Below are 26,661 nucleotides of genomic sequence, written 5' to 3' on the forward strand. Positions count from 1 at the left end.
AAATACCCCACACTTGTGCAGTAAATAGAATCAGTAGTGGTTCTCTTTCAGTAGTGGGTATGACCAACATTCTCTTTTTTTTTACTTCTAATATTTTTCCACATTTTAATAATACACAGTTAGTTTTATGTTTATAGCTATACTTTTATATACCATATAGAAGTATACCATTATATACCATATTGTGTTGAAAAGTATATATTGTAATAAACTATTTTTATACATAAAAAATACTTTACTAGAATATTATGCTTTATATATCATAATAAACTATTTTTAAGTTATTTTGAAATATAGGTTGAAAACTTACATTTTCTTGTTTTGAGAGAATCTTCTGGTATAATTCATCATCAGTCTTCTTTTTAGGAAGAAGGTCAAGGAGACACATTTTAAAAATCTGAATAAACATCTGTTGCCAAAAAGGGAAACATAACAAAGAGAAAGGTTTCAACAATGGTATTTCCCTTCCCTCCTTTTTCTCCTACCTACTTCTTTCCCTCTCCCCCAACTGCCCATACACTTTTTGCTCTAGGAAAAGACCTCAGATTAAAAATCATGACAATGGCCTGTAATGGACTGCATTTTCATGAAGCTTCTAAAGAAAAATGCTTCCTTTCTTCTGCACATATTTATGAGGAGCCCACTCTGTGGTAAGCCCCTACTTTCCCCATTTCCATGAGTCAAGAAAACAGATGAGGCGAAGGGGGGTTGCTTCTTTGTGGAAAGAATTAGAGGGATGGTTGTACGGAAACGGGATGTGTAAAGTCATCTGCTCCAGCCCCCTGTCTCAATGGATGGACGTGTCCTCTAAACCAAGAAGGGTCCTCCATAGGCAGGGACACCCTGGCATGTCCCAGGGTGCTGTGTCCACAATTTGTTTAATCATTCACCTATTGCTGGACATCTGAGTATTTCCAGTTTGGGGCTATTACAAATAAAGCTACTATGGGCATTCACATACAGGTTTTTGACTGAACGTATGTGTTTCTGAGATGAATGTCCAAGACTGCAACAGCTGGGTCTTCTGGTAATTGTATATTTCGTTTTATGAGAAATCGCCTGTTTTCCAGAGTGGCATTTTATATTCCCACCAGCAATGTATGAGTAATCCAGTTTCATTACAACTCCACAAGCATTTGGTGGCATTGTTATTTTTTATTTTTGTCATTCTGATGGGTGTGTAGTCATATCTCATGTGGTTTTAATTTGCATTTCCCTAATGGCTTAATGATGTTGAACATCTTTTCATGTGCTTTTGTGTGTTTCCTTGCCAGCCGTATATTCTTTTTGGTGAAATAATCTGTTCATGTCTTTTGCCCATTTTCTAATCAGATTGTTTACTTATTTCTTTTTCTATTATTATTTTTTTAACATCTTCATTGGAGTATAATTGCTTTACAATGGTGTGTTAGTCTCTGCTTTATAACAAAGTGAATCAGTTATACATATACGTATGTTCCCATATCTCCTCCCTCTTGCGTCTCCCTCCCTCCCACTCTCCCTATCCCACCCATCCAGGTGGTCACAAAGCACCGAGCTGATCTCCCTGTGCTATGCTGCTGCTTCCCACCAGCCATCTATTTTACGTTTGGTAGTGTATATATGTCCATGCCACTCTCTCACTTTGTCACAGCTTACCCTTCCCCCTCCCCATATCCTCAAGCCCATTCTCTAGTAGGTATGTGTCTTTATTCCCGTCTTACCCCTAGGTTCTTCATGACATTTTTTTTCTTAAATTCCATATATATGTGTTAGCATATGGTATTTGTCTTTCTCTTTCTGACTTACTTCACTCTGTATGACAGACTCTAGGTCCATCCACCTCACTACAAATAACTCAATTTCGTTTCTTTTTATGGCTGAGTAATATTCCATTGTATATATGTGCCACATCTTCTTTATCCATTCATCCGATGATGGACACTTAGGTTGTTTCCATCTCCAGGCTATTGTAAATAGAGCTGCAATGAACATTTTGGTACATGACTCTTTTTGAATTATGGTTTTCTCAGGGTATATGCCCAGTAGTGGGACTGCTGGGTCATATGGTAGTTCTATTTGTAGTTTTTTAAGGAACCTCCATACTGTTCTCCATAGTAGCTGTAACAATTCACATTCCCACCAGCAGTGCAAGAGTGTTCCCTTTTCTCCACACCCTCTCCAGCATTTATTGTTTCTAGATTTTTTGATGATGGCCATTCTGACCGGTGTGAGATGATATCTCATTGTAGTTTTGATTTGCCTTTCTCTAATGATTAATGATGTTGAGCATTCTTTCATGTGTTTGTTGGCCATCTGTATGTCTTCTTTGGAGAAATGTCTATTTAGGTCTTCTGCCCATTTTTGGATTGGGTTGTTTGTTTTTTTGTTATTGAGCTGCATGAGCTGCTTATAAATTTTGGAGATTAATCCTTTGTCAGTTGCTTCATTTGCAAATATTTTCTCCCATTCTGAGGGTTGTCTTTTGGTCTTGTTTATGGTTTCCCATTATTTCTTTAAATATGTTTCCTGCCCCTCTCTCTCTTCTCCTCTGGGACCCCTGGTACTGCGAACGTTATTTCATGTGATATTGTCCCATAGGTCCCTTAAGCTATCTTCACTTTTTAAAATTCTGTTTTCCTTTTGCTGTTCTGTTTGGGTGCCCTGTCTTCTAGATCACTGCTTTTTTCTTCTGCTTCACCTAGTCTACTGTTGAACCCCCTCGTGTATTTTTCATTTCAGTTATTGTATACTTTGGCTCTGTGACTTCTGTTGGCTACTTATATTTTCTGTCTCTTTGTTGAAGTTCTCACTCTGTTCATCCATTCTTCTCCTGAGTTTGATGAGCATTTTATCACCATTATTTGAACTCTTTAATCAGGTAAATTACTTATCTCCTTTTCATTAAGGCTTTTTTCCTGACGTTTTATCTTGTTCTTTTGTTTGAACATATTGCTCTGTTTCCTCATTTTGATTGACTGTGTTTGTTTCTATGTATTAGGCAAAACAGCTACCTCTCCCAGTCTTGAAGAAGTGGCCTTGTAAAAGATGAACTTTATCTTTCAACCTTGCCCTAGCTCATGGTTGCCTCTCAAACCTTTGTGATTGTCTAAGCAGCCTAATTTATTCTTTTTCATTCTTTTCTTTTTTTTAATTTATTTATTTATTTATTTTTGGCTGTGTTGGGTCTTCGTTGCTGCACGTGGGCTTTCTCTAGTTGCAGTGAGCAGGAGCTACTCTTCGTTGCGGTAAGTGGGCTTCTCATTGCGGTGGCTTCTCTTGTTGTGGAGCATGGGCTCTAGGCATGTGGGCTTCAGTAATTGTGGCTCAGGGGCTCTAGAGCGCAGGCTTAGAAGTTGTGGTGCATGGGCTTAGTTGCTCCGCAGCAGCCTAATTTATTCTTGATGGGTCCCACTTGTTGAGGGTATGCCAAGAGTGTTAGTCATGAAGGAGCTGTTCACCAGTTTTTAGGTCTTTTTCAGAGGGATCTATTTCATATGTAGCTATAGATTCAGTGTGTCCATGGGAGGAGGTGAGAACAGGATCTTCCTATGCAGTCATCTTGGACTGCCCCCATGGTAAGACATTTTTAAATGCATGGGTGAGCAAATGTTTTTCTCCAAATGTCCAAAAAGTAAATGTTTTGGGGTTTTCAGGCCATACTATCTTTTTTGCAACTACTGAACTCTGCTATTACAGCATGAAGGCAGCCATAGGTGATGTGTAAAAGAATAGGTATGGTCGGATTGGCCCAAGGGCCATAGTTTACGATCCTTGTTTTAAGGTTTGTTAAACACTCTTCTGTGCCAGGCTAATATATATATTATCTCAAATGATCATCACAGCAGGAGGTTGGTACAATATTCCCCATTTTACAGATGAGGAACTCTCAGTTGAGAAATCTGGACAACTGGCCTCATGTCACAAGGGACATCCATGAGGGACAGACCCAGAACTCTTCATCAACCTTCATTATGCTTGCCAATGCTAATAAGCTCTAAAAAGACAAAAATTGTCTTGACTTTCCATCCACTGAAGTCTGAGACTATGTACAGTAACATTCTTTTCTCAAGATGTTAATCTCAAATCTATTTTCTTTTTGACCCCAAACTGAATCAGTAACGTTTACAGGTCTTGTCCCATTCCTTTGAATTGTAAAAACTTTTTAATTTGGAACAATTATGGATTTAGAGGAAGATGAAAAACAGTACAGAGTTCTGGGCACTTTGTCCCCAGGGGTGACATCTTACATCACTGTGGTACAATATCAAACCTGAAAATGGACATAGGTCCAATACGTTAACTATAGACCTTACTCAGTTTTCACCCATTTTTACATGCACTCATTTGTGTGTATATGTGTGCGTGTGGTTCTACAATTTTTCCCCATGTATTGCCACAATCAAGATAGAGAATCTTCCAGCACCAGGAGAAATCCGCTAGTCCTAGTGCTCCTCTGACATTAGCCACGCCCCTCCCACATCCCCTGATCTATTTTCTTTTCTGCCATTCTGCTTTTAAAGGTTACAACTCCACTTCCTAGACAAGCCCAGCACCAGTGTCTTCCTCCTCAAGGGCCACCAGAGAGCGCTAAGATTCTTGGCTGCATGGTGGTCACATCTGGTCTGAGTCACTTCTGAATCCTGACCTGTGATAGGGGATCTCTACCAGAGAAATGAAATTTGAAGTCTTTGTGTAACATGGTTCCCTCCTGTTCCCCATGTTTCTCTAGGTCTTACACACGATGAAGACATGCCCTGCAGTGAATGGAAGGCCATGCTTAGAAAGCAGCTCTCCCAGGGTGGCAACGGTGTCAACCAGACACATTTCTATTGAGCACCTACTATGTGCAGGGCACTGTTCTGGGCTCTGAGGATACACAGACCTTGGACTCAGACAAACCTCATTTGGGTTCTGACTCTGCAGTTTACCAGCTGTGTGATCTTCGGCAACTGACTAGACCTCTCTGAGACTCAGGTTCCTCATGAGTGGAACAGCACTGAGGTTTCAATGAGATCAGACATTTAAAGTGTTTAGCCTAGCAGAGTTTCAGTGTTTCATAAATGATGCTGTGATGACACAGATTACACAGCCCTACAGAGCCCAGAACTTTGCCTACAGAGAACTTTCAAAGTGGGACTTGACTTCTAGTAATTCCATGGAGTAAAAGCTGGAAGTATATTATTTTCACACCTTTCCTAAAGTGGCCCAGAGAGGGGAAGTGACTTACAAAAAGTCACACAGCTCATAAGTGTCAAAGGGTGGACTAGAACCCAAGTTTCTAATTCTTAATCTGGTGCTCCTGGAACTTTCCCAGGTTCCAGCTTCAGTATCTCCCTCCAGGGAAGCCTGACCACCTCCCTGAAGCCTACACACTCTCAGGTCCTCTCTTACATGCCCTCATGGTACTCCACCATTTGCTTTGTCATACTTTTTGCCTCTGTGCATTTTGTGCAGTCTATTGACTGCCATCTCTCCCCTGGACAGTGGGCTCCATAAAGGCAGGGGCTGTCCCCAGTATTATGTCCAGAAGGGCAGGGAGACTGCCCACAGATGAGTGACAGCGAATGCTCTCTTCATGACAGTAGGCTGCTTCCCTGTGGGCATTTGCTGGCTGCTCCAGGGGCGAGGGGCCAGGACCACGTCACTCACCAGCTGGATGGGGCTGTGAGCACAGAAACAATCACCCTCCAGGGAGCACAGCCTTTGAGAAAATCGCCAGGGCCACCTGCCCCCAAGCAGGACCAGGTGTGGCTAAGTGAAAGCAGGCTGCAGCTGCAGGTGGGCTCGTGCCTCATGTCCATGAGCCTCTGCACGGGGATCTGTGGGGCTGTAGGAACAGGCTCGATTTCTGGAATCCTAGGATGACTTATGGTTTCAAATACTGGCACCTGTTTACGAGGCCTGTTCTGCTCACACAGAGCAAAATTTCTTTCTGTTGCATCCTCAACTTAATACTCTTTTATTTCTCCTGTTTACAACGAAGCACCTGTGGGCATATCTTTGTCTGTCTCTCTGTCACTCTCTCCATCTACCCCTCCCTTTCTCTTCCCAACAGGCCTTCTCTCTCCTCCCTTCTCTTTGTAGGTCTTCTCCCTCATTCAGTAATTCAGGGGATGTGTCTCATGGAGAAATAACTCTTTTTTTTTTTTTTTTTTGCGGTATGTGGGCCTCTAACTGTTGTGGCCTCTCCCGTTGCGGAGCACAGGCTCCGGACGCGCAGGCTCAGCGGCCATGGCTCACGGGCCCAGCCGCTCCGCGGCATATGGGATCCTCCCGGACCGGGGCACGAACCCGTATCCCCTGCATCGGCAGGCGGACTCTCAACCACTGCGCCACCAGGGAGGCCCAATAATTCTTTTTTTTAATTTTTTAAATTTTAATTATTTATCTTTGGCTGCATTTGGCTCTTCGTTGCTGTGCGTGGGCTTTCTCTAGTTGCAGCAAGCGGGGGCTACTCTTCGTTGCGGTGCGCAGGTTTCTCATTGCGGTGGCTTCCCTTGTTGCAGAGCATGGGCTCTAGGCGCACAGGCTTCAGTAGTTGTGGCACGCAGGCTCAGTAGTTGTGGCTCACGGGCTCTAGAGAGCAGGCTCAGTAGTTGTGGTGCACGGGCTTAGTTGCTCCGCATGTGGGATCTTCCTGGACCAGGGCTCGAACCCATGTCTCCTGCATTGGCAGGTGGATTCTTAACCACTGCGCCACCAGGGAAGCCCGAAATAATTCTTTTTTTTTTTTTTAAACCCAGTGGCCTTGCTGCCTGACTAACCCATGGAGGTTCTGTAGCTACAGTGGGACTCATCCCTCTGATTTTCTGTAACCTGGATCCAGTATGGATCCATGTGCATCTGGCAGAGACCAATCTTGTTTCCTCCATGGCTCTGATTTCTCCTTCCTTCACTCGGAGAATGCACACCCATAAGAAGGTACTCAATTTCCCATCTCAGCCCCAACTTAGAACTTTATGACTTAGGGCCAGTCTCCACTCTGTGCCTCAGTTTCCCCATCTATAAAGTGGACATAATGATGGCACCCACCTCGCCGGGTTGTGTGAGCTTTAAAATAACCACCTGTGTAACACCCCCAGGACCTAGTACATAGTAAGGACTCATAAATCTTATGATCACTATTATCATTCCTCTAAAAATCCTGTTCTCTTTGGTCTCCATCAGGAGGTGTGCGCAGAGAGTAGGTACCCAGCTTTCTGCTTTTAACCCCAATGGCACTGGGTAAAGTAAATCCTGCTCCCTGTCTGCAGGCACGAATTGCTTTTCCATTTTGTGGTCGGACGCCTAACCCTGCTCTGCCTTCCCCTTGTGGCGGCTCTGCTGTCACCAACACCCGTTTCCCAAAGGTCTCCGGGACTCCATGCACACGGAGAGCCTGTCTCCCGGGTCCTGAGTGCTCCACCTACCATGTGCTTCTCCTGCCTCAGCGCCGTGTCCAGATGCAGCAGGTCTTTTAAGTGAAGGTTGTAGATACACAAGTCAAGGTCCACACTGAAAAGTCCAAAGAGAAACAGAAGAGACTTTCAGAGAATTTGATGTGGGGGGTAAGGTTATCGAGTTATCAGTACATCCCTGCAGGATAAGCCACGGTGCATCCTGACTCCAGATTTTAAATTCTGCAGCATGCAGAGATTGCTCACAGCCACCCCAGGTGCATAAGGAGCAATCGAAGTAGCCATCTGAAACCCACTTGTGACCAGAAGGAAACAGCTGCCGGAGACATCAAAGACAGAACACAGGAAGAGATGGAAGGTGAGAGAGATGAAAAACAGCACTCCCCCCAGGCCCCCCCGGCATTTTCATGTCTAGTGTCACGTGTCATCCTTCCTTTCTGCTATCATGCACACATTCTCACAGCCATTTACAGATGAGGAAACTGACTCAGGAAATCAAGGGTCAGAGAAATCAAGTAGTGGTCACGTGGTCACAGGGGCAGATAACGGACAGTGTGAAGATAAAGGCCTTTGACCTTTTCTCCGACATAGGCAAATGCTTTTTTTTTTTTTTTTGCAGTACGCAGGCCTCTCACTGTTGTGGCCTCTCCCGTTGCGGAGCACAGGCTCCGGACGTGCAGGCTCAGCGGCCATGGCTCACGGGCCCAGCCGCTCCGCAGCATGTGGGATCTTCCTGGACCAGGGCACGAATCCGTGTCCCCTGCATCGGCAGGCGGACTCTCAACCACTGCGCCACCAGGGAAGCCCGCAAATGCATTTTAAATGACTACATTCCCACCTGAACTGTTCAAGTCCTCTTCATCCGAATGGGAAGAAACATCCCTTCCCAGTCAGGCAGGGGAGCCAAGAAAGCTCCAATTAAACGAAGTCCCTCCTTCCCGGGGCCACCTTCAGAGTCAACACCAAGCTCAGGGTTCTGAGCCCACTCTTTCCACAGCCCTGAGCCAGGCCATGCCTGGTTCAAATCACCCAGGGCTCCTTGGACTCACAGAAATTCAGATCTGAGAGAGGCCTGAGGACTGACGTGCAAACCTGCTGACTAGTTTTTTGAGCACCTACTGGGTGCTAAGCCTTACTCTGGGCTAGACAGTTTGGCGATTTAGAGCATGGGCTGCAAGATAAGGTGGTGGGGTCACACCAGGCTCCAACGCTCACCTGCTGCGTGACCTTGGGCAAGTCACTCTGCCTCTCTGTGTCTCATTTTATTCTTTGAAAATGAGGGCAATATTAGCATCTACTACACAACCTTAACAACATAGGGCTGTTAAGAGGAATTAATTCACTGACTAATACTTGTTCATCACTGTGCCTGTCCCAGGCTCCCACTGGGTGGTCGTGCACAGCTGTGAATAAGACAGACCTTCTCCTCGTGCTCAAAAGAGAATTAATCCCTGCAAAGGGCCTAATATTTTGTATACAGAAGACACTTAACCAGTGCTAGCTGCTGCTATGCAGTGCACGGGGCAGGTCAGTGATTAAAGGAGGTCCCCTCTGTCTCTCCCCAGGGCTCAGGCCTGGCTCCTTGACCCCCATGCTGGCCAACAGCACACATTCAGCTCCAGCTCTGACACTGGGTCGCTGTGTGTCCATGGCTGAGTCCTTAACCTCTCTGGGCCTCCACTTCCTCCACTGAGCATGATAACAGCCTATCAGTCTGCATCCTCCATCCCACCCCCTCCTCACCTCTCGCAGGTCAGTGCCTCGGGGAAGCTGCTCGCCCCCAGGAAGGTGCGGCCGAGGAACCTGTCGTCACTGGCGGCTGAGTGGACGCTGGACGAGGAGCTGCAGTCGTCCTTCTCAGCCTGGCTCAGGCTCCCCAGGCTGCTGGAAGGGGATGCCTCCAAGGGCTGGTTCGGCAAGACTGCCTGCTTTAAGGTTTCATGCAGAGATGGGTTGGAGGAACCGTCGGCCAGAGGCTGGGGGGCAGGAGAGAAAGTGTACTCTCAGTCCACATGACCCATCATGAGTGTTTCCATAATTCCACCAGCGACACACGTGGTGGCTCCCAGGAAGGCCAAGCCGGGGCAGGCAGGGAGGGTATGAGTGGACACTGTGGAGCTTCTGCCCCTGGGGCACGGCCACGGCCCTAGGGGCCTTCGTCACAGCTCTTGTCACATCACTTGTCCCCAAAGGCCAGCCCCTCTGCACCAGGCTCCTCCCCTCCAGCTATTAGCCTGGGTCTGTTCCCCGATGGCCCACCTGTACCCACCCTCGGCTGCCAGCTCTGACCTCCCCAGCAGCCCGCCTGCCCTTCCCCAACTCTCTGGCTGCTGTCCCAGACCCCAGGCCCGCTCTGTCCACTGACCTGCCCTCGGATAGCCTCAAAGCCCCTTAACAAGGAACTCAAGCCCCTTGCACTGCCATGACCACATGAGGTCATAGCCTAGTGCCTGGCACAGCCAGAGAGCTCAGCAAATGTCAGCCATCCCTATGTCCAGCTTCATCTCCTGCTGCCCCCAGAGGTGCATGCCCAGGTAGCACTGAGCTGGTGGCCAGCTCCAAACCCTCACTATCATTTCATGCTTCTGAGCCTTTCCAGACTTTTGTCCCCCTGCCTGAAACACCCCTAACTCATTGTCTGCTGGGCTGAAGCATCCCTCCCTCCAGACACAGACCCCTGAATCTTCCTACCCTGACCCCTGGGCCTAGCCCACACTGGGTTCCACAGGACCCTGGTCATTTCTGTCCTGCCTGCTATCACACGCCATCCTGCCACATCCGCCAGGCTGGGAGGGCCTCCAGGGTGAGGACAGTGCTCTCTTGACCACTGGATAATCACCAGTGCCCACCACAGAGCCTGCCTAGCGCGGGTGCTGATGGCAAATGAATGCCCCAGGTCTGGGAGTTTTGCACCTTCACGCACCCACCAGATGGTGAAGGAAGTGGTTCCCAATGTGTGTTCCGGGGAGCAGTCCCATGAACTATAACCAGTTACTGCTCACTGTGAGGGTTCCACAGAAAAATTAGTTTGGGAAAGTCTGCGTGAACAATGTAGAATCATTTCTTTGGTACAGGAATTCTCAGAGCCTTCGATAGGCTCTGGTTGTCCTCAAAAGCAAATAATAATTTAAAAAACTGAACATGTACTGAGTGCGCAGACATCACACACTGTTCTAAGCCCTATGCCTAATTCCCTATCTCACCCTAAAGACAACTGGGTGAGGCAAGAGGGCCCTTTACCCCCATTTTATTGATGAAGAAACTGAGGTCCTGAGAAGTCAGGAAATGGCCAAGGGTAAATGGCTGAGATAGGAGCTGGGTTTGAGTCTGTCCTCTTTATCTCCAGGAGAGCAGGCAGCACTTTCCTCAACTTACTTGACCAGGGAACTATTTTTTTCGTGGAGCATCACATAGGCTGAGGGCTCCTTGAAACATCAAGGAATATGCTGCTCTCCGCAAAACTCCCAGCCACAGGTGTGAACTCCTGGCTCCAGGTGTAAGACCTGAGGGTACGACTCTTGCCCTGCCACTTCCTGCAGTATGACCTTGAGCAGATCATTAACCTCTCCTGGCCTCAGTTTCCTTATGCATAAAGTGGAGAGAACAATATTATTTACCTTATAGGAATGTTGCAAGGAATACTGAAATGTGTAATGTATGACAAATGCTTAGCACTGTGCCAGCCCCGCAGTAAATGTTCAGCGTCAGCTGCTGGCATTAGTCCCAGGGTCTGTAAGGATTAATGTTAGTAACTTGTTAGTATTTGTACTAGTGTTAAAAGGTCAGGGCGGATACTGCCCTACTGTGCTGTCACCTGGTGTTCCTGTGGATACCTTGCTATATATACCATGGGCAAACCCTGTCCCTGACAACACTGTCATAAAATGGATTAACCCTAAAGTTATGCTCCATTACAAAGCCACAAAATTATCTCTATTAAAATGACTTGCCATAAAATCCTCAAATAGGACCCCAAATTGCACATTTAATCCCCCTTCTCCTACCCCAATCTCTATCACATTACTGGTTAATTGCATTTCTAAGACAGAGCTCAGGACTCTCACCCGGAACTTCTGATTGATGGGATAGACGACTTTTGCCTTCAGTGCAAACGCTGTGATATTGCTATTGAAAGATGGCTCACATTCCTGGGAAGGGAAAAAAAAAAAACAAATGGCATGGGGGCTTTCAGTAAAATGAAGGACAAACCACCAAGAGTTTCCAAAATACCACATCCCATTTGTAACAGTGGCCTCGGGAAGGGCCCGTAATAAGCACATTTAGTGCTCACTTGCTAGAAGGATGGATGGATGGATGGAAGGTTGGCTGGATGGATGGAAGGATGGATGGATGGATGGATGGATAGATGGACATATGAATGGATGGACAGATGAATGGGCAGGTGGATGGATGGATAGATGGGTGTTGGGATGGGTGTGGGAGGGGTAGATGTACAGATGGGTGGGTGGGCGAACGGACCAATGTTAAATAGCACATTCTTCATTTAATTCCAAGTCTTCAGCTTTGGAAGAAGTAAGGATTTAAATAACGTGACAACACCAAAAGTTTTCCTAAAACCTGTGAACCACTTTTTGGTGGAATAAGGAACCAAATATTTTTAGCACTGTCAGGTGTATAAGCACTTATGTGTGGCAATATGCATGCAAGGCTTTTGATTAGACCCTTAAATGAAAAGTAGTGGTTGGGGCTTCCCTGGTGGCGCAGTGGTTGAGAGTCCGCCTGCCGATGCAGGGGACACGGCTTCGTGCCCCGGTCCGGGAAGATCCCACATGCCGCGGAGCGGCTGGGCCCGTGAGCCATGGCCGCTGGGCCTGCGCGTCTGGAGCCTGTGCTCCTCAACGGGAGAGGCCACAGCAGTGAGAGGCCCGCGTACCACCAAAAAAAAAAAAAAGTAGTGGTTGGACAGGTCTTTTCACTTTCCTGAGCCTCAGTCTTCCCAGACAGTAAGCAGGTAGCGCATCTGCCCCCAAGGACAGTGTGGATAAAGCTCCCAGCAGAGCTGCTGGAACAGAGCAGAAGTGAGGCGATGGACAGCCATAAGTCACGGTAGTAAAGAGTCACCATCAAACACTGCCCAGGGATCATCTCCCCAACCGCAGCTGGATGGACTGATTCGTGCCTGCTCCACACGATATAGAAAGGCCCCACATCCTTTCCATATCGCTCTCCTGTTAGGGTCGCCCCTGCACTTTGCACGGTCGGTGCTGAATAAATGCTTGGTCACAACCAGCGGGTGAATGAAGTTAAGCGGGCAGCAGTTCAGAAGCCCAGCACTCCAGGCCGGGAGGAATCTCTACTCAGCAATTCTAAACTGGCTGGCAGGTGAAAACTGCATCCATATCGATTCCAACGCTTTGCAACTAAATCTTCAAAAAAAGAACTCCATAACAAATGACTGATTTCTGATTGCTGAGTTCTCCTTGGAATTACATATCCTATCACGAGGAAAGCAGAAGAATTTATCGCTTCCTCACGTCGTGTGACATTGAAACAGCACCCGACAGAGCCCGTGACGTGGCCTGTATACATCTCCAGAGAGGGTGTCGCCGTGTGCCCTTCTGAGCAGGGCAGGGGGGAAGCTCTGAGGCAAGGGCCCCAGTTCTTGTCATGTCTCTCTCTCTCTTCGGACTCGCAAAAACAGACTTAGGTGACAAGAATGGGGAAAGACCACCAACATGTGGTCCTTAAACTTAAGGACCATTCATATGTCCATCTATCCATCCTTAAACTTCCAAGGACCCTGCCATTTCCCAGATGGGGAAGATGACACAGAGAGGTTGAGCTGTGCGCCCAAGGTGACACAGCTACTAAATGTCAGAATCAGGATTTGAATCAAATTCCCTGGCTCCAGAGTCCCTCCTCTTCAGCTGACACCATCCATCTCCTTCGACATGACACAAACGAGAACAAGAGGAACACGCCCCAGGGACACAAGTTGGATCCTGAGATACTTGTCGCTCCCGTATCCGCCACATCCAATCGATCACAAATCCCACCAACTTAACCTCCTAAACATCTCTCAAATCCACAGCCCTGGCCCAAGCCACCATTATATTTACCCCAAGGGGCAGCAATAGCCTCTTACCTGGCTCCCCATCCATGTATTGAGGGCCTACTATGTGCTGGCACTTGATGCGTGTTTGCTCATTTCCTTATCACACAACAGTCAGCTTGGGGAGGTTGGTGCTATCCTAATCAGGCCCATTTTATGGAAAGGCAAAGGAAGGCTCAGAGGCGGACACTTTCCAATCCCCCTGTGGCCATCAAAAAACATACAATTCCCATCACTTCCTGGCTTAAAACCCTTCCTGGCTTTCCTTGGATCCGAGGGAGCAGAACAAGGCCTGTCCCCAGCTCCCAGCAGCCAGTCCCACTCTCTTAGCTGGGGGACTGGTACAACAGCAAAGCGTGGCAGTAAGACTAAAAAGGCTGACTTCAGAACGGGTGACATAATCTGTGGGGCCCCGTGCAAAATGAAACCAGCGGCGGGGCGGGTGGGTCTTAGTCAAAATGATTAAGAATTTCAAGACAGCAGAGTCCAGAAACTGGCGGGGGCCGGGGGGAGAAGGGGGCGTGGTGACTGGGCACGGGGTCTGTGTGACCACAGGGCATGTCCGCCTATGAAGCCGGCCCTGGCTGATGGTCCAGTGGAAACACACTTTTTCAAGGAACGATGCAAAAGCAGAAAGAGCACTGTGCAGTTTTAAACTTCTTCCAAACAGAGGTGAAAAGAAAGGACAATGAAAGGGGTAGAAAATGAGAGGAAGGCTTGGTCTCTGCCTTCCAGGAGTGCATCTTCTAAAGAGGAGACACCAAACAAACATTGCATTTCAGGGGAAAAACATAATATAGGAAGCAAAGAATATAGACGCAGGGGTCCACCTCAGAGGGACCGAAGCAGAACCTGGGAACTGGGAGCCTGGGCTGTTTTTAGTTTTTCACAGCTCTTCTTATTAAGTTCAGAAGTCCTCTGAAGTCTGACCATCTCCCCAACCATAGCAACCCAATTATTCAGAAAATTGGCTGTAGTGCAAATTTACAATGTAAAACTTGTTCAGCTGAAGCAGTGCGATTATTCAGAAAATTAGCTAAAACATAATTGTAGGAAAAGAAAAGCCATTTCACTCTCTGACAAAAGGTGCTCTTTTCGGCAAATGCACAAATACCTCCAGAGGGGAGGTATGCACCCTCCCTCCTCCACAGCCAAAGGACAGGAGGAGGCTGGGGAGTAGCATGCCTCAGAGCTTTCTGGAATTTTGTTTGTTTGTGGCTAACATGAGCTATTTATCAAAACAGAGTTCATGCAAGGAGTGTCATGGACCCCAAATGCCTTGGTTTTCTGGGCATTGGAGGATGTCAGTTACAGCTCAACTTGCCCTGTCAAAATCAGCCCTGCCCTCATTCCTTGACAAGCTCAGCCTGCAGAAGGCAGGGGCATTTTGGCAAGCTGGTCACTGGAACGGGCAGTTCTTTAACTTAACTCTTGGCAATTATTAGCTTGATAATGGGCATCGGCAAGGCACAGCTAATGGTTAACAGGTAAAACATTACTAGGTGGAAGAAACAGGTTAGACTTCTGGGGAGGTGGAGAGACTTGGCTCCCCGGCAAAGACTGACTCACTCTGTGGTAGGAGTGTTCACAGAGTTGATTCATGGGTGACCCTGTGGGGCCACCACCACTACTGTCAACACAAAGCTGAGAACCCTGAGGCTCAGAGAGGTTATTTCTCTTGCCCAACATCACACAGCACACAGGTGGCAGAGCTGGGCCTGGGTTCCAGGATTCCGGATCCCAAAGCCAACATTGTTTGTATCGTATCTGAGGCTGCCCTATTTTCAAATAGGTTTATTTAGATATAATTCATGCAACTGAACCATGTAAATTGAATACTTTTCGGTATATTCACAGATATGGGCAACCATTACCACAGTCAGTTTTATAACATTTTTATCATCTCAATAGGAAACCTGTACCCTTTAGCTATTACCCCTACCCCTTCCATTCCCCACCCCACCCTAAGCGACCACCAATCTACTTTTGGTGTCTGTAAGTTTACCTGTTCTGGACATTTCAGATGAATGGAATCCTACAACATGTGGTCTTTTGTGACTGGCTTCTTTCAGTTAGCATACTATTTTCAAGTTTCACTCATGTTGTTTTTGTGGCTGAACAGTATTCCATTGTATGAAAGGACCACATTCTGTTCATTCATTCGTCAGCTGATGGACATTTGGGTTTCCACGTTTTGGCTTTGTGATTAGGGCTGTCAGGAACATTTGTGCACATGTTTTTGCATGGACGTATGTTTTCATTGCTGTGAGCAGGGTTTTAATCCTAGGGGGCATAGGGATAGATGAGGGAGAGAGAGAAACTAAGACAGGGAGACATCACAAAGCCACACTGTCACACTCTCACACACAGGCCCACAGAGATGCACATGGAGAGAGACACACAAAAACAGAGATGGACACGCAGCAAGATGCACTGATACACACATAGACAGACACACATGGAAAGACAAGCACCTGGAAACAGAGAGGCTGGGAGTGTGAGCTCGAGACACACAGCACAGACAAGGAAGGGAGGACTCATCTCCGGGAACAGCCAGGCGCTCTCTCTTCCTCTCCAGCTCCCCATGTCTCAGCCCTGGGAGGGCAGCTGATTGCTCCACAGGGTCTGGCCCAGCGTGGGGAAGGGAAGCCCTGTCTCCAGAACCCTTGGGAAGTACAGACAGGGGCGTGACTCGAACACTGAATTTTCAGCTTAACTAGAAGCTTTTTCTATTCATTTCCAACTTTTTGGTGAAATTTGTTTTAGAATACCCAACGCACTTTCCTTGCTTGGTAAGCAGAAGCTGCAGAACATGACTGAGTGTCAGAGGCTGCGGGGTGTGGGGAAGCAGCCCTCCCGGGCAGGAGCTGAACACCCCCAGGCCCAAATCTCAGCTACGTGACTGAGGACAGTGACCTGGCTCCACGAGCCTCAGTTTTCCCATCTGGAAAATGGGGAAATAAACAAGGTCTACATCATGGGGTGCTGAGAGGACTGCATGAGGGAATTCACACGAGTGTTTACATGACTCAAAAATGACACGTGAAAATGCCTGGAATTCAGTAGATGCTAAATAAGAAACTTGGTTCCAACCTTTCCCCTTTTCCCAGCATATCTCTCCCCCTCCCCTCCCCCTCCCCTCCCCCTTCCCCTCCCTCCCCCTCCCCCTCCCCCTCCCCCTCCCCCTCCCCCTCCCCTTCCCCTCCCCTCCCCCTCCCCTCCCCTCCCCCTCCCCCTCCCCTCCCCCCTTCCCCTCCCTCTCCCCCTCCCCTCCCCCTCCCCCTCCCCCTCCCTTCCCCCTCCCCTCCCCCTCCCTTTCCCTCTCCCTCAGGAAGTGACTAGAAAGAACACATCTTTGGAAGAAACGCCCTCTCCATACATGGAGCTTATGCAGGAAGTGATGCCCTATGGGCTGCTTCAGGCTGGATGGAGTGGGGAGAGGAGCAACAAGGAAGGTACAGGGATCACCCATCTTTGAACATCTCCATCAGAGGCCCAGAACTCCCACTCCTAGGTACTTACTTAAAAGAAATAAAACAAAATGAAAACAAACAAACTTACACACAAACATTCACAGAAGTGTTGTTCAGAACAGCCAAGCACTGGAAACAACCCACACTGTGACACATCCCCACAGCGGGCCGAGCAATTAAAAGGGACAAATGACAAGTGCAACGACGACCTGGATCAGCAGGCACAGGAAAGCATGTGATTGCATTCATGTAAAATTCTAGAACAGCAAAACCAGTCATGGCGATGGAACTCACAGCAGTGGCTGCCTATGAAAGGGGCACTAGAGAACTTCCTGGAGTAAAGGAATGTTCCTGATTGGGGTCTTGGTTACAGGGGTGTATACACTTGTCACTCATTAAACTGTAAGCTTAAAATCTGTGCATTTTTTCTATGTAAACTATACCTCAAAAAGAAGCCTATTGGGACATGAGATCTGTTGGGGCTCCTCTGGATGAAATCCAGGTAGGGCATGGGACACCCAGCGTGAGTCTCTTCCAATGCACCCCAAACACCCAGCTTACGTTCAGAGCCTCCTCATCCTTTAAAGTCAGTGCTTCTCTCTTCCTCCTCCTGGATGGGGAGCCGGTTTCCGACGGGGTCTGAACGTTAGGCTCCAAATTCTTGAGCAGACTCTGAGAGTCATCTTTCTAAGATCCAAAGGTGGGGTGGGAGGAACACATTGAAATTGGTCAGCCTAGTGCCCCTGTGACATTAGCCATCAACTCCCCACCCCCAGCCATCACGGCTGCTCATCTCTGCTCCGGGCCTGGCCCTCTGTGCAGTGCTTCCCTCCACCTGGAGCCAGGTCCACATCCTTCAAGACTGTCCAGGTGTCACCCTCCTGACAAGCCCCAAAGCCCCATTCAGCGTGTCCTCAGGACCTGGAGGCAATACTTGGATCAAAGCTCATTCCAGGGCTTCCTTGGTGGTGCAGTGGTTAAGAATCCGCCTACCAATGCAGGGGACATGGGTTCGAGCCCTGGGCCAGGAAGATCCCACATGCCGCAGAGCAACTAAGCCCGTGCGCCACAACTACTATAGCCTGCACTCTAGAGCCCACGAGCCACAACTGCTGAGCCCACATGCCACAACTACTGAGCCCACATGCCACAGCTACTGAAGCCCGTGCACTGCAATGAAGAGTGCAACTAGAGAAAGCCCGCATGCAGCAACGAAGACCCAATGCAGCCAAAAAAAAAAAATCAGTTAATTAATTAATTAATTAAAAGCTCATTCCATTGTTTTTCTGAGTTGGTCCCCACTTCCCCAGCTCCTGTAGCCTGTGAGCTCCTTGGGGTGGGGTAACAGCTTAACATGGAGAATGACACATAAATATTAAAATTCCTGTTATTTCCTATAATGTGATTGGATAATTTTAAAGAAAATATCTTAGGTAACCTTAAACTATAGAATGGTTTGTCTTGTGAGCTACAGTTGATGCTCATTATTTGTGGATTCTGTATTTGCAAATTTGCCTACTTGGTAAATTTATTTGTAATCCCACAAACCAACACTTGGGGTACTTTTGCGGTCCTTCCTGGACACGAGCAGAAATGTGAAAAATGTGAATTGCCCGATATGCTGTTTCCAAATGAGATTGAACAAGGCCACACTCTATTTTCTTGTCTCGGCTCATACTGCAAACAAGTGTCCTTTCCATGTTCTATTTAGTACCATTCTTTTTTAGCATTTTTGTTGGTGATTTTGTTGAAAATGACCCCTAAGTGCTGTCTAGTGTTTCTAAGGACAAGAAGACTGTGATGTGCCTTATGGAGAAAACGTATGTATTAGATTACCTTTGTTCAGGCATGAGTTATAGTGCTATTGGCTGTGAGTTCAAGGTTAATGAATCAACCATGTTAAATGAGGCATCTTTAAACAGAAACACACATAAACACACGTATTGATTGGTTAATGAAATTATTGTGACCAGGATCTTGTAGAAACAAAACCCTGCATCTCACCTGGGAGCAATGCTTCAGTATTTGCTAATCCTACGTTTGCACTTATTTTATAGAACATAATTATCTACTGTATTAAAAATCCTATTATGCCAGAGACACTTACCAAGCCTCTCTTTGACCACTGGCTGCTGATGGATATAATCTTGAACTGAGGATATATCACCAGTTTGTCATTGAGTTAGTAACCAACTATTATAGAGCATCTACTCAGTGTCAAGCCTTAATCTAGTCACTGGGAATAGAGTAATGAACAAAACAAACAAAGCCACTGCCTTCATGGAGTTTACGTTCTAGTGACAGAAGAGAGACATAAGCAAACAAAGAAATAAATATATAGTGTGTCGGAGGTGTAAGTGCTATAGGGAAAATCAATGGAGGATGGGGGAATGGAGAGTGATGGGAGGGGCTGGCCTCTTGGACAAGGTGGCATTTGAAAAGAAACTTGATGGAAGTGAGAGAGCAAGCCATTCAGATATCACAGGGACAAGCATTTCAGGGTGAGGGCACAGCAAGTGCAAAGGCCCTGCGGCACAAGCATGCTCAGCATGTCCAGGGAAGCCCATGTGTCTGGAGCAGTTGGGGGTGGGGTAGGCAAGATTAGATGAAGCCAGAGATTTGGGGGTTGTTTGTTTAGCAGCCATAGCTGACCAGCACAAGGCTTCTGCAGGGAAGGACCTGGTGCAATCACTGTACAGTAAAGACTCCAGGAGAAAAACCTCAGTCACCCAAGGAGGAGTATCAGATTTTTTTGCTCCCCAATTAAAAATGGCTAGGAGATCAAGGGTCACCAGCCATTTCAGGACAGATTCTAACATGAAAGACAAAGTCCAAAACAAACAAAAGGAAAAAGCAGGCAGGAAACAGACACTGCATGGGGAAAAGAAAACTAAAAACAAACAATTACAATATCCTCAGAGAGATAAGAGAAGATTTTACAGTCACAAAATAAGAACAGGCTAGTAAAAACATAGAATATTCTGAGGACAAAAAGAACTCTTGAAAATTAAGAATAGGAAAAACTCAGTACAAGTATAAAGTTGAGAAAAGTCTCCCAAAAAGCAGCATAAAAAGACAAAGAGATCAAAAATAGGAGAGAAAGAAGATAATTAGAGGCCCAATTTAACCAAAAACTGATAGGAGTCCCTGAAAGAAGCGACAGAACATATAGAAAGAAAAGAGTCATTAAATAAATCAAGAAAATGAATTTCTAGATTGAAAGGGCCTTCTGAATGCACAGCACAATAAGTAGCATTTCATTTTCACCAAGACCCATCCTGGTGCATTTCACATACTGGGAGTAAAGAAAAGATCCTTTAAGATTCTATTGAGGAACAGAAGAAAAAAAAGAGATACCATGCAAAATATCAAGGATCAGAATACAAACTGATTTCTCAACATCAACAATGGAAATTGAAAGACAAATGGAGAAAATGCCTTCAAAATTCTGGGGGAAAATTATTTCCAACCTGGAATTCTATAACTTAACTACTCTAACCAAATTAAGTACAAAAATAGAAAAAAGATATTTTCAGACATGGAAATTCTCAAAAGAACTTCCACCTATCCTTTTCTTAGAAAGCTACTGGAGGATGTGCTCCACCCAAATGAGGAAATTAGCCAATAAAGACAGTGTAGGAGATCCTGAAAGAGGGTTCAACCCAGGAGAGGTGAAGAAGTTCCAGCATGATGGTCCCAAGAGGTCCCAATGGTGACAGCAAAAGCCTACAGCAGCTGTTTCTTGAACTTTAAGAACAAAGAGACCATGGGTGGGCTTGTTAAACACAGCTTGCTGGACCCACCTCCAGAGATTCTCATCGGTGAGTCTGGGGTGGGGCCCAAGAACTGTCATTTCTAACAAGCTCCTAGGTGACGCACATGAGATTGCTCTGGTTCACTATGAGAATAGCAACGGTCTAGAGGCAACCGGCTCATATTGGAGAGTTCAGAAGCTTTCTGGGAGAGAAGTTTTCCTAGAAGATAAAACTGATCAAATACCTAATGTATTCAAATGTCTTGAAAGAAAATGTAGACAAATGGGGGAAAGTTTACTGTTAAACAGATGATAGGTACACAGAATCTAAGCAAATGGAAAAAACGGGTAATTGTTAATTTCAGGGAAAACAAGTATTGTGCAAAAAAGGAAAGTAATCATACGTACAGCGGATCCTTGGCCGACAGTGAATTATGTTTACAGAATTGTAATAGCGAAAACACCAAATACTGATTTCACCAAAATTACCCCATAACCACATAGGGAGGTGGTGATGGTGGATGAGGAGGGTGTAAATATGAAGGAGGGGAGAAAAGAGAGCTAAATCACTCTGCACTTCCGCAGTGGGAAGTCAAGCAGCCATGTCAGCAGGTTATTTAGAAGTAACTGACCAAAATAGCCAGCTGAACAAGAGTCGAACAAGATGGCTTCTGAAAAGTGGGAAATGGTTGCAAATGAACATTTTAAATTATGTGAATGTGTAACTTTGATGCAAAAAAAAAGTTTTAATGATGAAATAAATAAAACTAATAAACAAAATAAAACAGAAACCACAAAGGGAAAGTGGTGCAAGACAGAATTATGAGCTGGGTGACCTGGACCACAGGAGGAGAACAGAGTGCCCGGGACCCAAGAGGGAGGAAGTATCTGATCCAGCCTGAGGTTGGGAACACTTCCCTACATGGTTTTCTTTCTGGGTCCTGAAGGATGGGTGGGACAAGAGGCAAAGAACAGATGTGCAGAAGTGCGGCAACATCTGGGGATCAAGGGGATTCTGGGTGGCTGGATGCATGGGCGCCCACGTCCCAGGGAAGGTCAGTCGCCTTATATACCATGCGAGGAAACTGGACGTGATCTTGTGTAGGTAACCAGGAGCCACTGGAGGTTTTTAACCAGGACAGTCATATTGCTTCTATTTTAGAAATAGAAACTAGAGGTGGGAGACGGAGGAAAGGAGGACACTTAGAAAGGAGTGCTACAAAGGTCACATCCAAACCATCAGAAAATCCAATCAGCCCTACCCTTGAGCCAGAGCCCCCTCCATAGCTACAAACCTGGTCTGAGCCACCACCACCCTCAACTGGACTAGTGCAGCTGTGACCGACCAGCTGTGCAAACCCAGACAGCTTGGTGAGTCTCTGTCAGACTCAGCTTACTCAGTTGTGAAATGGGCTACTCTATGGTCTGAATGTTTGTGTCCCTTTCCCTCTCAGTTAATGTGTTGAAATTCTAACCCTCAAGGTGATGGTATTTGGAGGTGGGGCCTTTGGGAGGTGATTAGATCATGAGGGTGGAGCCCCCCATGAATGGGATTAGTGCCCTGATAAAAGAGGCCCCAGCAGCTCCCCTGTACCTTCTGCCATATGAGGACACAGCAAGAAGCCAGTCATCTGCAACCTGGAAGAGGACCTTAGCCAGAACCCAACCATGCTGGCACCCTGATCTTGGACTCTTGGCCTCCAGAACTGTGAGAAGTAAGTTTGTGTTGTTTATCAGCTACCCAGGTGATGGTATTTTTGTTATAGCAGCCCAGACTAAGACAGATACTAACTGCCACCTTACCAGGTAGCAGATGACTAAACACTCTGACTTAGGGGTTCAGACAGACTGCAGTTGAAATCCAGCCACTGTTCATTCATCATGTGACCCTGGACAGAGAACAACCTTGCAGAGCCTAGATGTCCTCACCTGGAAAGTGAGGCTGACAGTCCCCCCACTCAAAGGCTTGGAGTGAGACTATAGAAACAAATGCCCGCAAACTCCTGGCAAGGGGCCTGGCACCCAGGAAAGGCTCTGACGTGTAATTTCCCTCTTCACACAAGGAGCCAGTGTCTCTTAATCACCAGCGGGATGTGACAACCTCAAACTTACCTACAAGCATCTTGCACTATGTTAATTTCAACTTTTATCACCCCTTTGCAGCACGACACGTCCCTGAATTCACCTGCCATGTGAGATGCTTACATCTGCTGGATGCATCCCCTTCTCATGTGGGCCAGGAATGGGGGAACAAAACCACACCACCTTATCTCAGATCCCATCAGACTTCGTCCCTCAAAGAGGTCAAAGCTGCAGGAAACTAAGACAGTGATCATACCACCACTGATGGAATGCCTGCTGTATGCCCGATACCTCCACACAACATCTGATTCCATAACAACAACTGCCATATGAAGCATCCATTAATCCCCTTCAGGCAGCCACCTGTGACCAATCCCATCCACCTCCTATACAGTGGCTTTGGGGTTAGACACACACGCCTGTCATTTGGCAAGTTATTTTAACCTCTCTGTGCCTCAGTTTCCTCATCTGCAAAATGGGGACATTAATGGAACAAGCTCACAAGCTGTTTCGCAGAGTCAATGAGATCATTTTCAGGTAGAAAGTGTAGCTCAGCACCTAGCATACAGCCAGAATTCAATAAATGCTAGGATTTTCATTTCCCCATCACAGAACTCATGATGGGGCTGTGTTATAATCAAGTGTTTACTTGCAATCTGTCCATCCAGAGGCTGTGAACCTCCAGGGGCAGGGGCAGGGTTTATCCTGTACATTGATGTGGTGTCTAAGCCCCTGGGCCATTCCCGGCAGTAGAAGGTGCTCAGCAAACTTTTGCTGTGTGGTCAAATGTTGAATGCATGCTGATGTAGCAGCTGGGACTCAAAAGGAGCTAACTGGGTAATGCACACAGCAAGGAAGCAGAATGGACATCCAGGGGTGGGGAAATCCCCTGCCCTCCTGTCCACCACGCTGAGCTCCGCCCATAAGTCCAAACGCTTAGTGCTACAGGTGAGGAGACTGAGGCCTGGAGGCCTTCATCGGCTAAGGTCACACAGCGTTGTCAGATGGAGCAGACACTTCGGGGCAACTCCAAGCCACAGCCCTTCTGTCACTTGGCCGGCTCCCCCTGAAATCACTGTCTCCAGCCGCCTCCCGGAGCAGAAGGGGAATCCCCCAGGGCAAGACCTTTTGCGAGCGATGCCCAAGATCACGCTCAAATAAACTCAGAGAAGGGGGCTGGAAACCCGGACCACAGGGCCGAGGAAGACCGCGCCCCCGCGCCCCACACCCCGGTTGCCCGCTCGGCCGACCCACCTGGTGCGGCGGACGCGGGCGGGCGGCGCGGCAGCCGAGCCAGAGGCCGAGGCCGAGGCCGAGGCCGAGTGCGGTGCCCAGCAGCACGGCGGGGACCAGCAGCGCGGGCGCCGGCCGCACCGCGTTCCGGCCCAGCTGCAGCCGCGCGTCGCTCCCGCAGGTCGCCGCGCCACGGGCCATCGGGAGTGCTCAGGCGGCCGGCCCGCCGCATCCCACCCGCCGCCGCGCGCTGCCCCCGCCCGCCGCTCGGAGCTCCATCCCCGCCAGGTCCTCAGTGGACCTGGTCCCCGGCGGGCCAGGGGCGCGGCGCACTCAGCCGACTCCTCCGGCCTGTGCAGCCTCCTTCCTCCAGCTCCCCTCCAGCTTCCCGGCGCTGCCCAGACGGAGGGAGGAGCCTGGACCCTCCGCCCAAAACTTTGAACCACCCCCGCCTCCGGCCCTGCCTTTGCACTGAGCATGCCCGGCCAGAGGCGTGCTTCTCAGCCAGGAGGACCTTTTGGGAGGAGTCTTGTTTTGCAGGGGCCTCTTGACTTCCAGAGGGGGAGGGGACCACAGCCAGGGAGGAGGGTTGCTCGGTTGTTTAGAGTGCTTAGGATTTGTTAAGCATTTAGCCTGATGATCCGAGTAACTTTCTTAACAACCTTCGGAGATGGGTACTATTAACGCGCCCTTCCTCCTGATGAGGATCAGGGTCAGCACTAAGTGATACATTGCGAGTCTGACTCAGCTTTGCTCCTGACCTCTACCAATTGGCCCCCTTTGGACCGCACAGTCCGGCCTTGCCTCTGAACTTGTTTGCCTGCAGACTCCTGTTTTAATACTATTTTCTTCCAGGATGGTCAATGCTTTCCTCTAAGACTACGTGTAGGGAGATTGTTACACTCAGCCCCTGCTAGCCAGGAGATGCTGCGTGGTCATTCATTCACTCAGCATTTCCAGAGACCCTGCTGTTTGAACCAGCACCATGGCAGCCACCAACCAGACAAGGTCCACCAGTGAGGATTTCACGGCTGTGTGGGGAGATAGGCAGAAGAATTCAGCAACTGTTCTTTCTTTAAGCAACATTTACTGATGCTAGTTCTCTTTCTGGGTGCTGGGGTACACACACACACACACACACACACACACACACACACACGTGCATGCGCATATGAATGCACTCACACCCCTACCCTTTGGAGCTTAATTCCCTGTGAGGGCCAGAGCAGGGGTACCATGGGGACTCTGGGGATCCAGAGAGGGGTTTTGTGTCCTTGACCTGGATGTCCAGCTCAAGTTTCCAGCTTTTTCCATCATTTCCTCTTCACTCCTTCCAAGTTGGCACGATGGGAACTATTATCTAGATTTACTTTTTATAGATGAAGAAACTGACAGCCAGGCAGAAGTGGCTCATTCAAGGTCTTGCAATAGGAAACTGGGCACATATATTCACACCCGTGTCTGTCTGGTTTCAGGACTCACACTCTCTGCCATGTGGTGCTTCTTAAATGTTTCCTTAGGAGCATCTCCAAGGCTCCTGGGAACATGTATGAGGGCAATAACCAGAAGTTCTTGCTTTATGCTGGCTATTTCTTTGGATACTCAGGCTTTTATTTCTTAAAATGTAGTGTTCTTTGCATCTTACTTTATTATAAAATTGGTTGCATATCGAAATCACCCTTTACATTTCTCACTAATAGAATTAATGCTCAAGCAATATGCTAGCATTTAGTCTTTGGCCTTGTCTCACTCCTGGCACACGCTGCGTACCCCCAAAGACAGTGTACCCTGTGCGGAAAGCTTGGCTAATAAACTCTCAGATTCCCAAATCCCACTGTCTTGTCCCTGTCAAGTCAGGAAAGGACGGTGCTCGGAGGGGCAGGGTAAGGAGGAGCACAGGTGCCAGGCTCCCTGGCCTGAGGCTGCAGACAGCATGACAGGCTGCCCTGCAGGAAGGCTGCAGGAGGGTGAAGAGGTGTAAGCTGTCGCTGTGGGCCCAGGGTAGTAACAGCCCTGCTGCCGTGGAGAGTTCTGGGAGTTTGCTCAGCTGCTGCCTCCTGGCTCCAGACACCAACTCCCCTATTTTTGGTTCCCCAGAGAGGTCCCCCAGTGGCTGTCCTGACGACCTGCCCACCCCTCCCTCCTGGGGGAATGTGAGGGTGGCTTCTTGGACATGTCCAAGGGCTCATCCACAGCAAGGGTTCACACAGTGGGAACCTCACTGGGTTGAACAGAACCCAACAGGACATGAACAGCGGCCTTCCTCTCTAGCCTCTGAGCTGCCTTTTCCCTCCTAGCCCCTCTCCTTGCTGTCCTGTGTCCCCATGACCCTGCCTCTACAAAAGTTTCACAGTTGTCTAATAGGGGGCTAGTGGGCCGGGGCAGACTCCGGATTCAGCGTGGTGTGTGTGTGTCAGGGAAGCCTTGCTGGAGCAGGTGAGTCTGAGCTGAGACTTAGAGAACGGAGGAGGCATTAATGGAGGGGCACTTGGAGCCCCTGAAATCTTTGGAAGCAGGGGTCACCCAATCTGATTTTGGTAGAGCCCCCGACTGGGGCGCGATCAAACTCAAGTGTGGCCGCCCAGCGCCCGCCGCGCCAGCCTGGCTCCCTCCCTCCCACGCCGGTCTTGGTCCTCAGCCTCCTCCGGTCCCGCCAAGCCCCAGATG

The 26,661-nt window shown here is 48.0% G+C and overlaps 1 protein-coding gene across 3 annotated transcripts in view; it reads right to left on the bottom strand.

Annotated features, from left to right (window-relative positions):
• EVC (EvC ciliary complex subunit 1) overlaps positions 1–24,195 on the bottom strand; it is a gene marked incomplete at its 5' end in the record, with an annotated part of 78,886 nt that extends 54,691 nt beyond the window's left edge. For all 3 annotated transcript variants that reach the window (XM_079696628.1, XM_079696630.1, XM_079696629.1), the window contains 6 exons: positions 311–409; positions 7,392–7,476; positions 9,123–9,355; positions 11,444–11,527; positions 17,487–17,612; positions 24,016–24,195. In XM_079696628.1, coding sequence (XP_079552754.1) covers positions 311–409; positions 7,392–7,476; positions 9,123–9,355; positions 11,444–11,527; positions 17,487–17,612; positions 24,016–24,195 — 807 coding nt within the window. The remainder of the gene's footprint in view (positions 1–310; positions 410–7,391; positions 7,477–9,122; positions 9,356–11,443; positions 11,528–17,486; positions 17,613–24,015) is intronic.
• Positions 24,196–26,661: the final 2,466 nt, after the last annotated feature.

The sequence above is a fragment of the Hyperoodon ampullatus genome, assembly GCF_949752795.1.
Source record: "Hyperoodon ampullatus genome assembly, chromosome: 1".
NCBI classification, from domain to species: Eukaryota; Metazoa; Chordata; class Mammalia; order Artiodactyla; family Ziphiidae; genus Hyperoodon; species Hyperoodon ampullatus.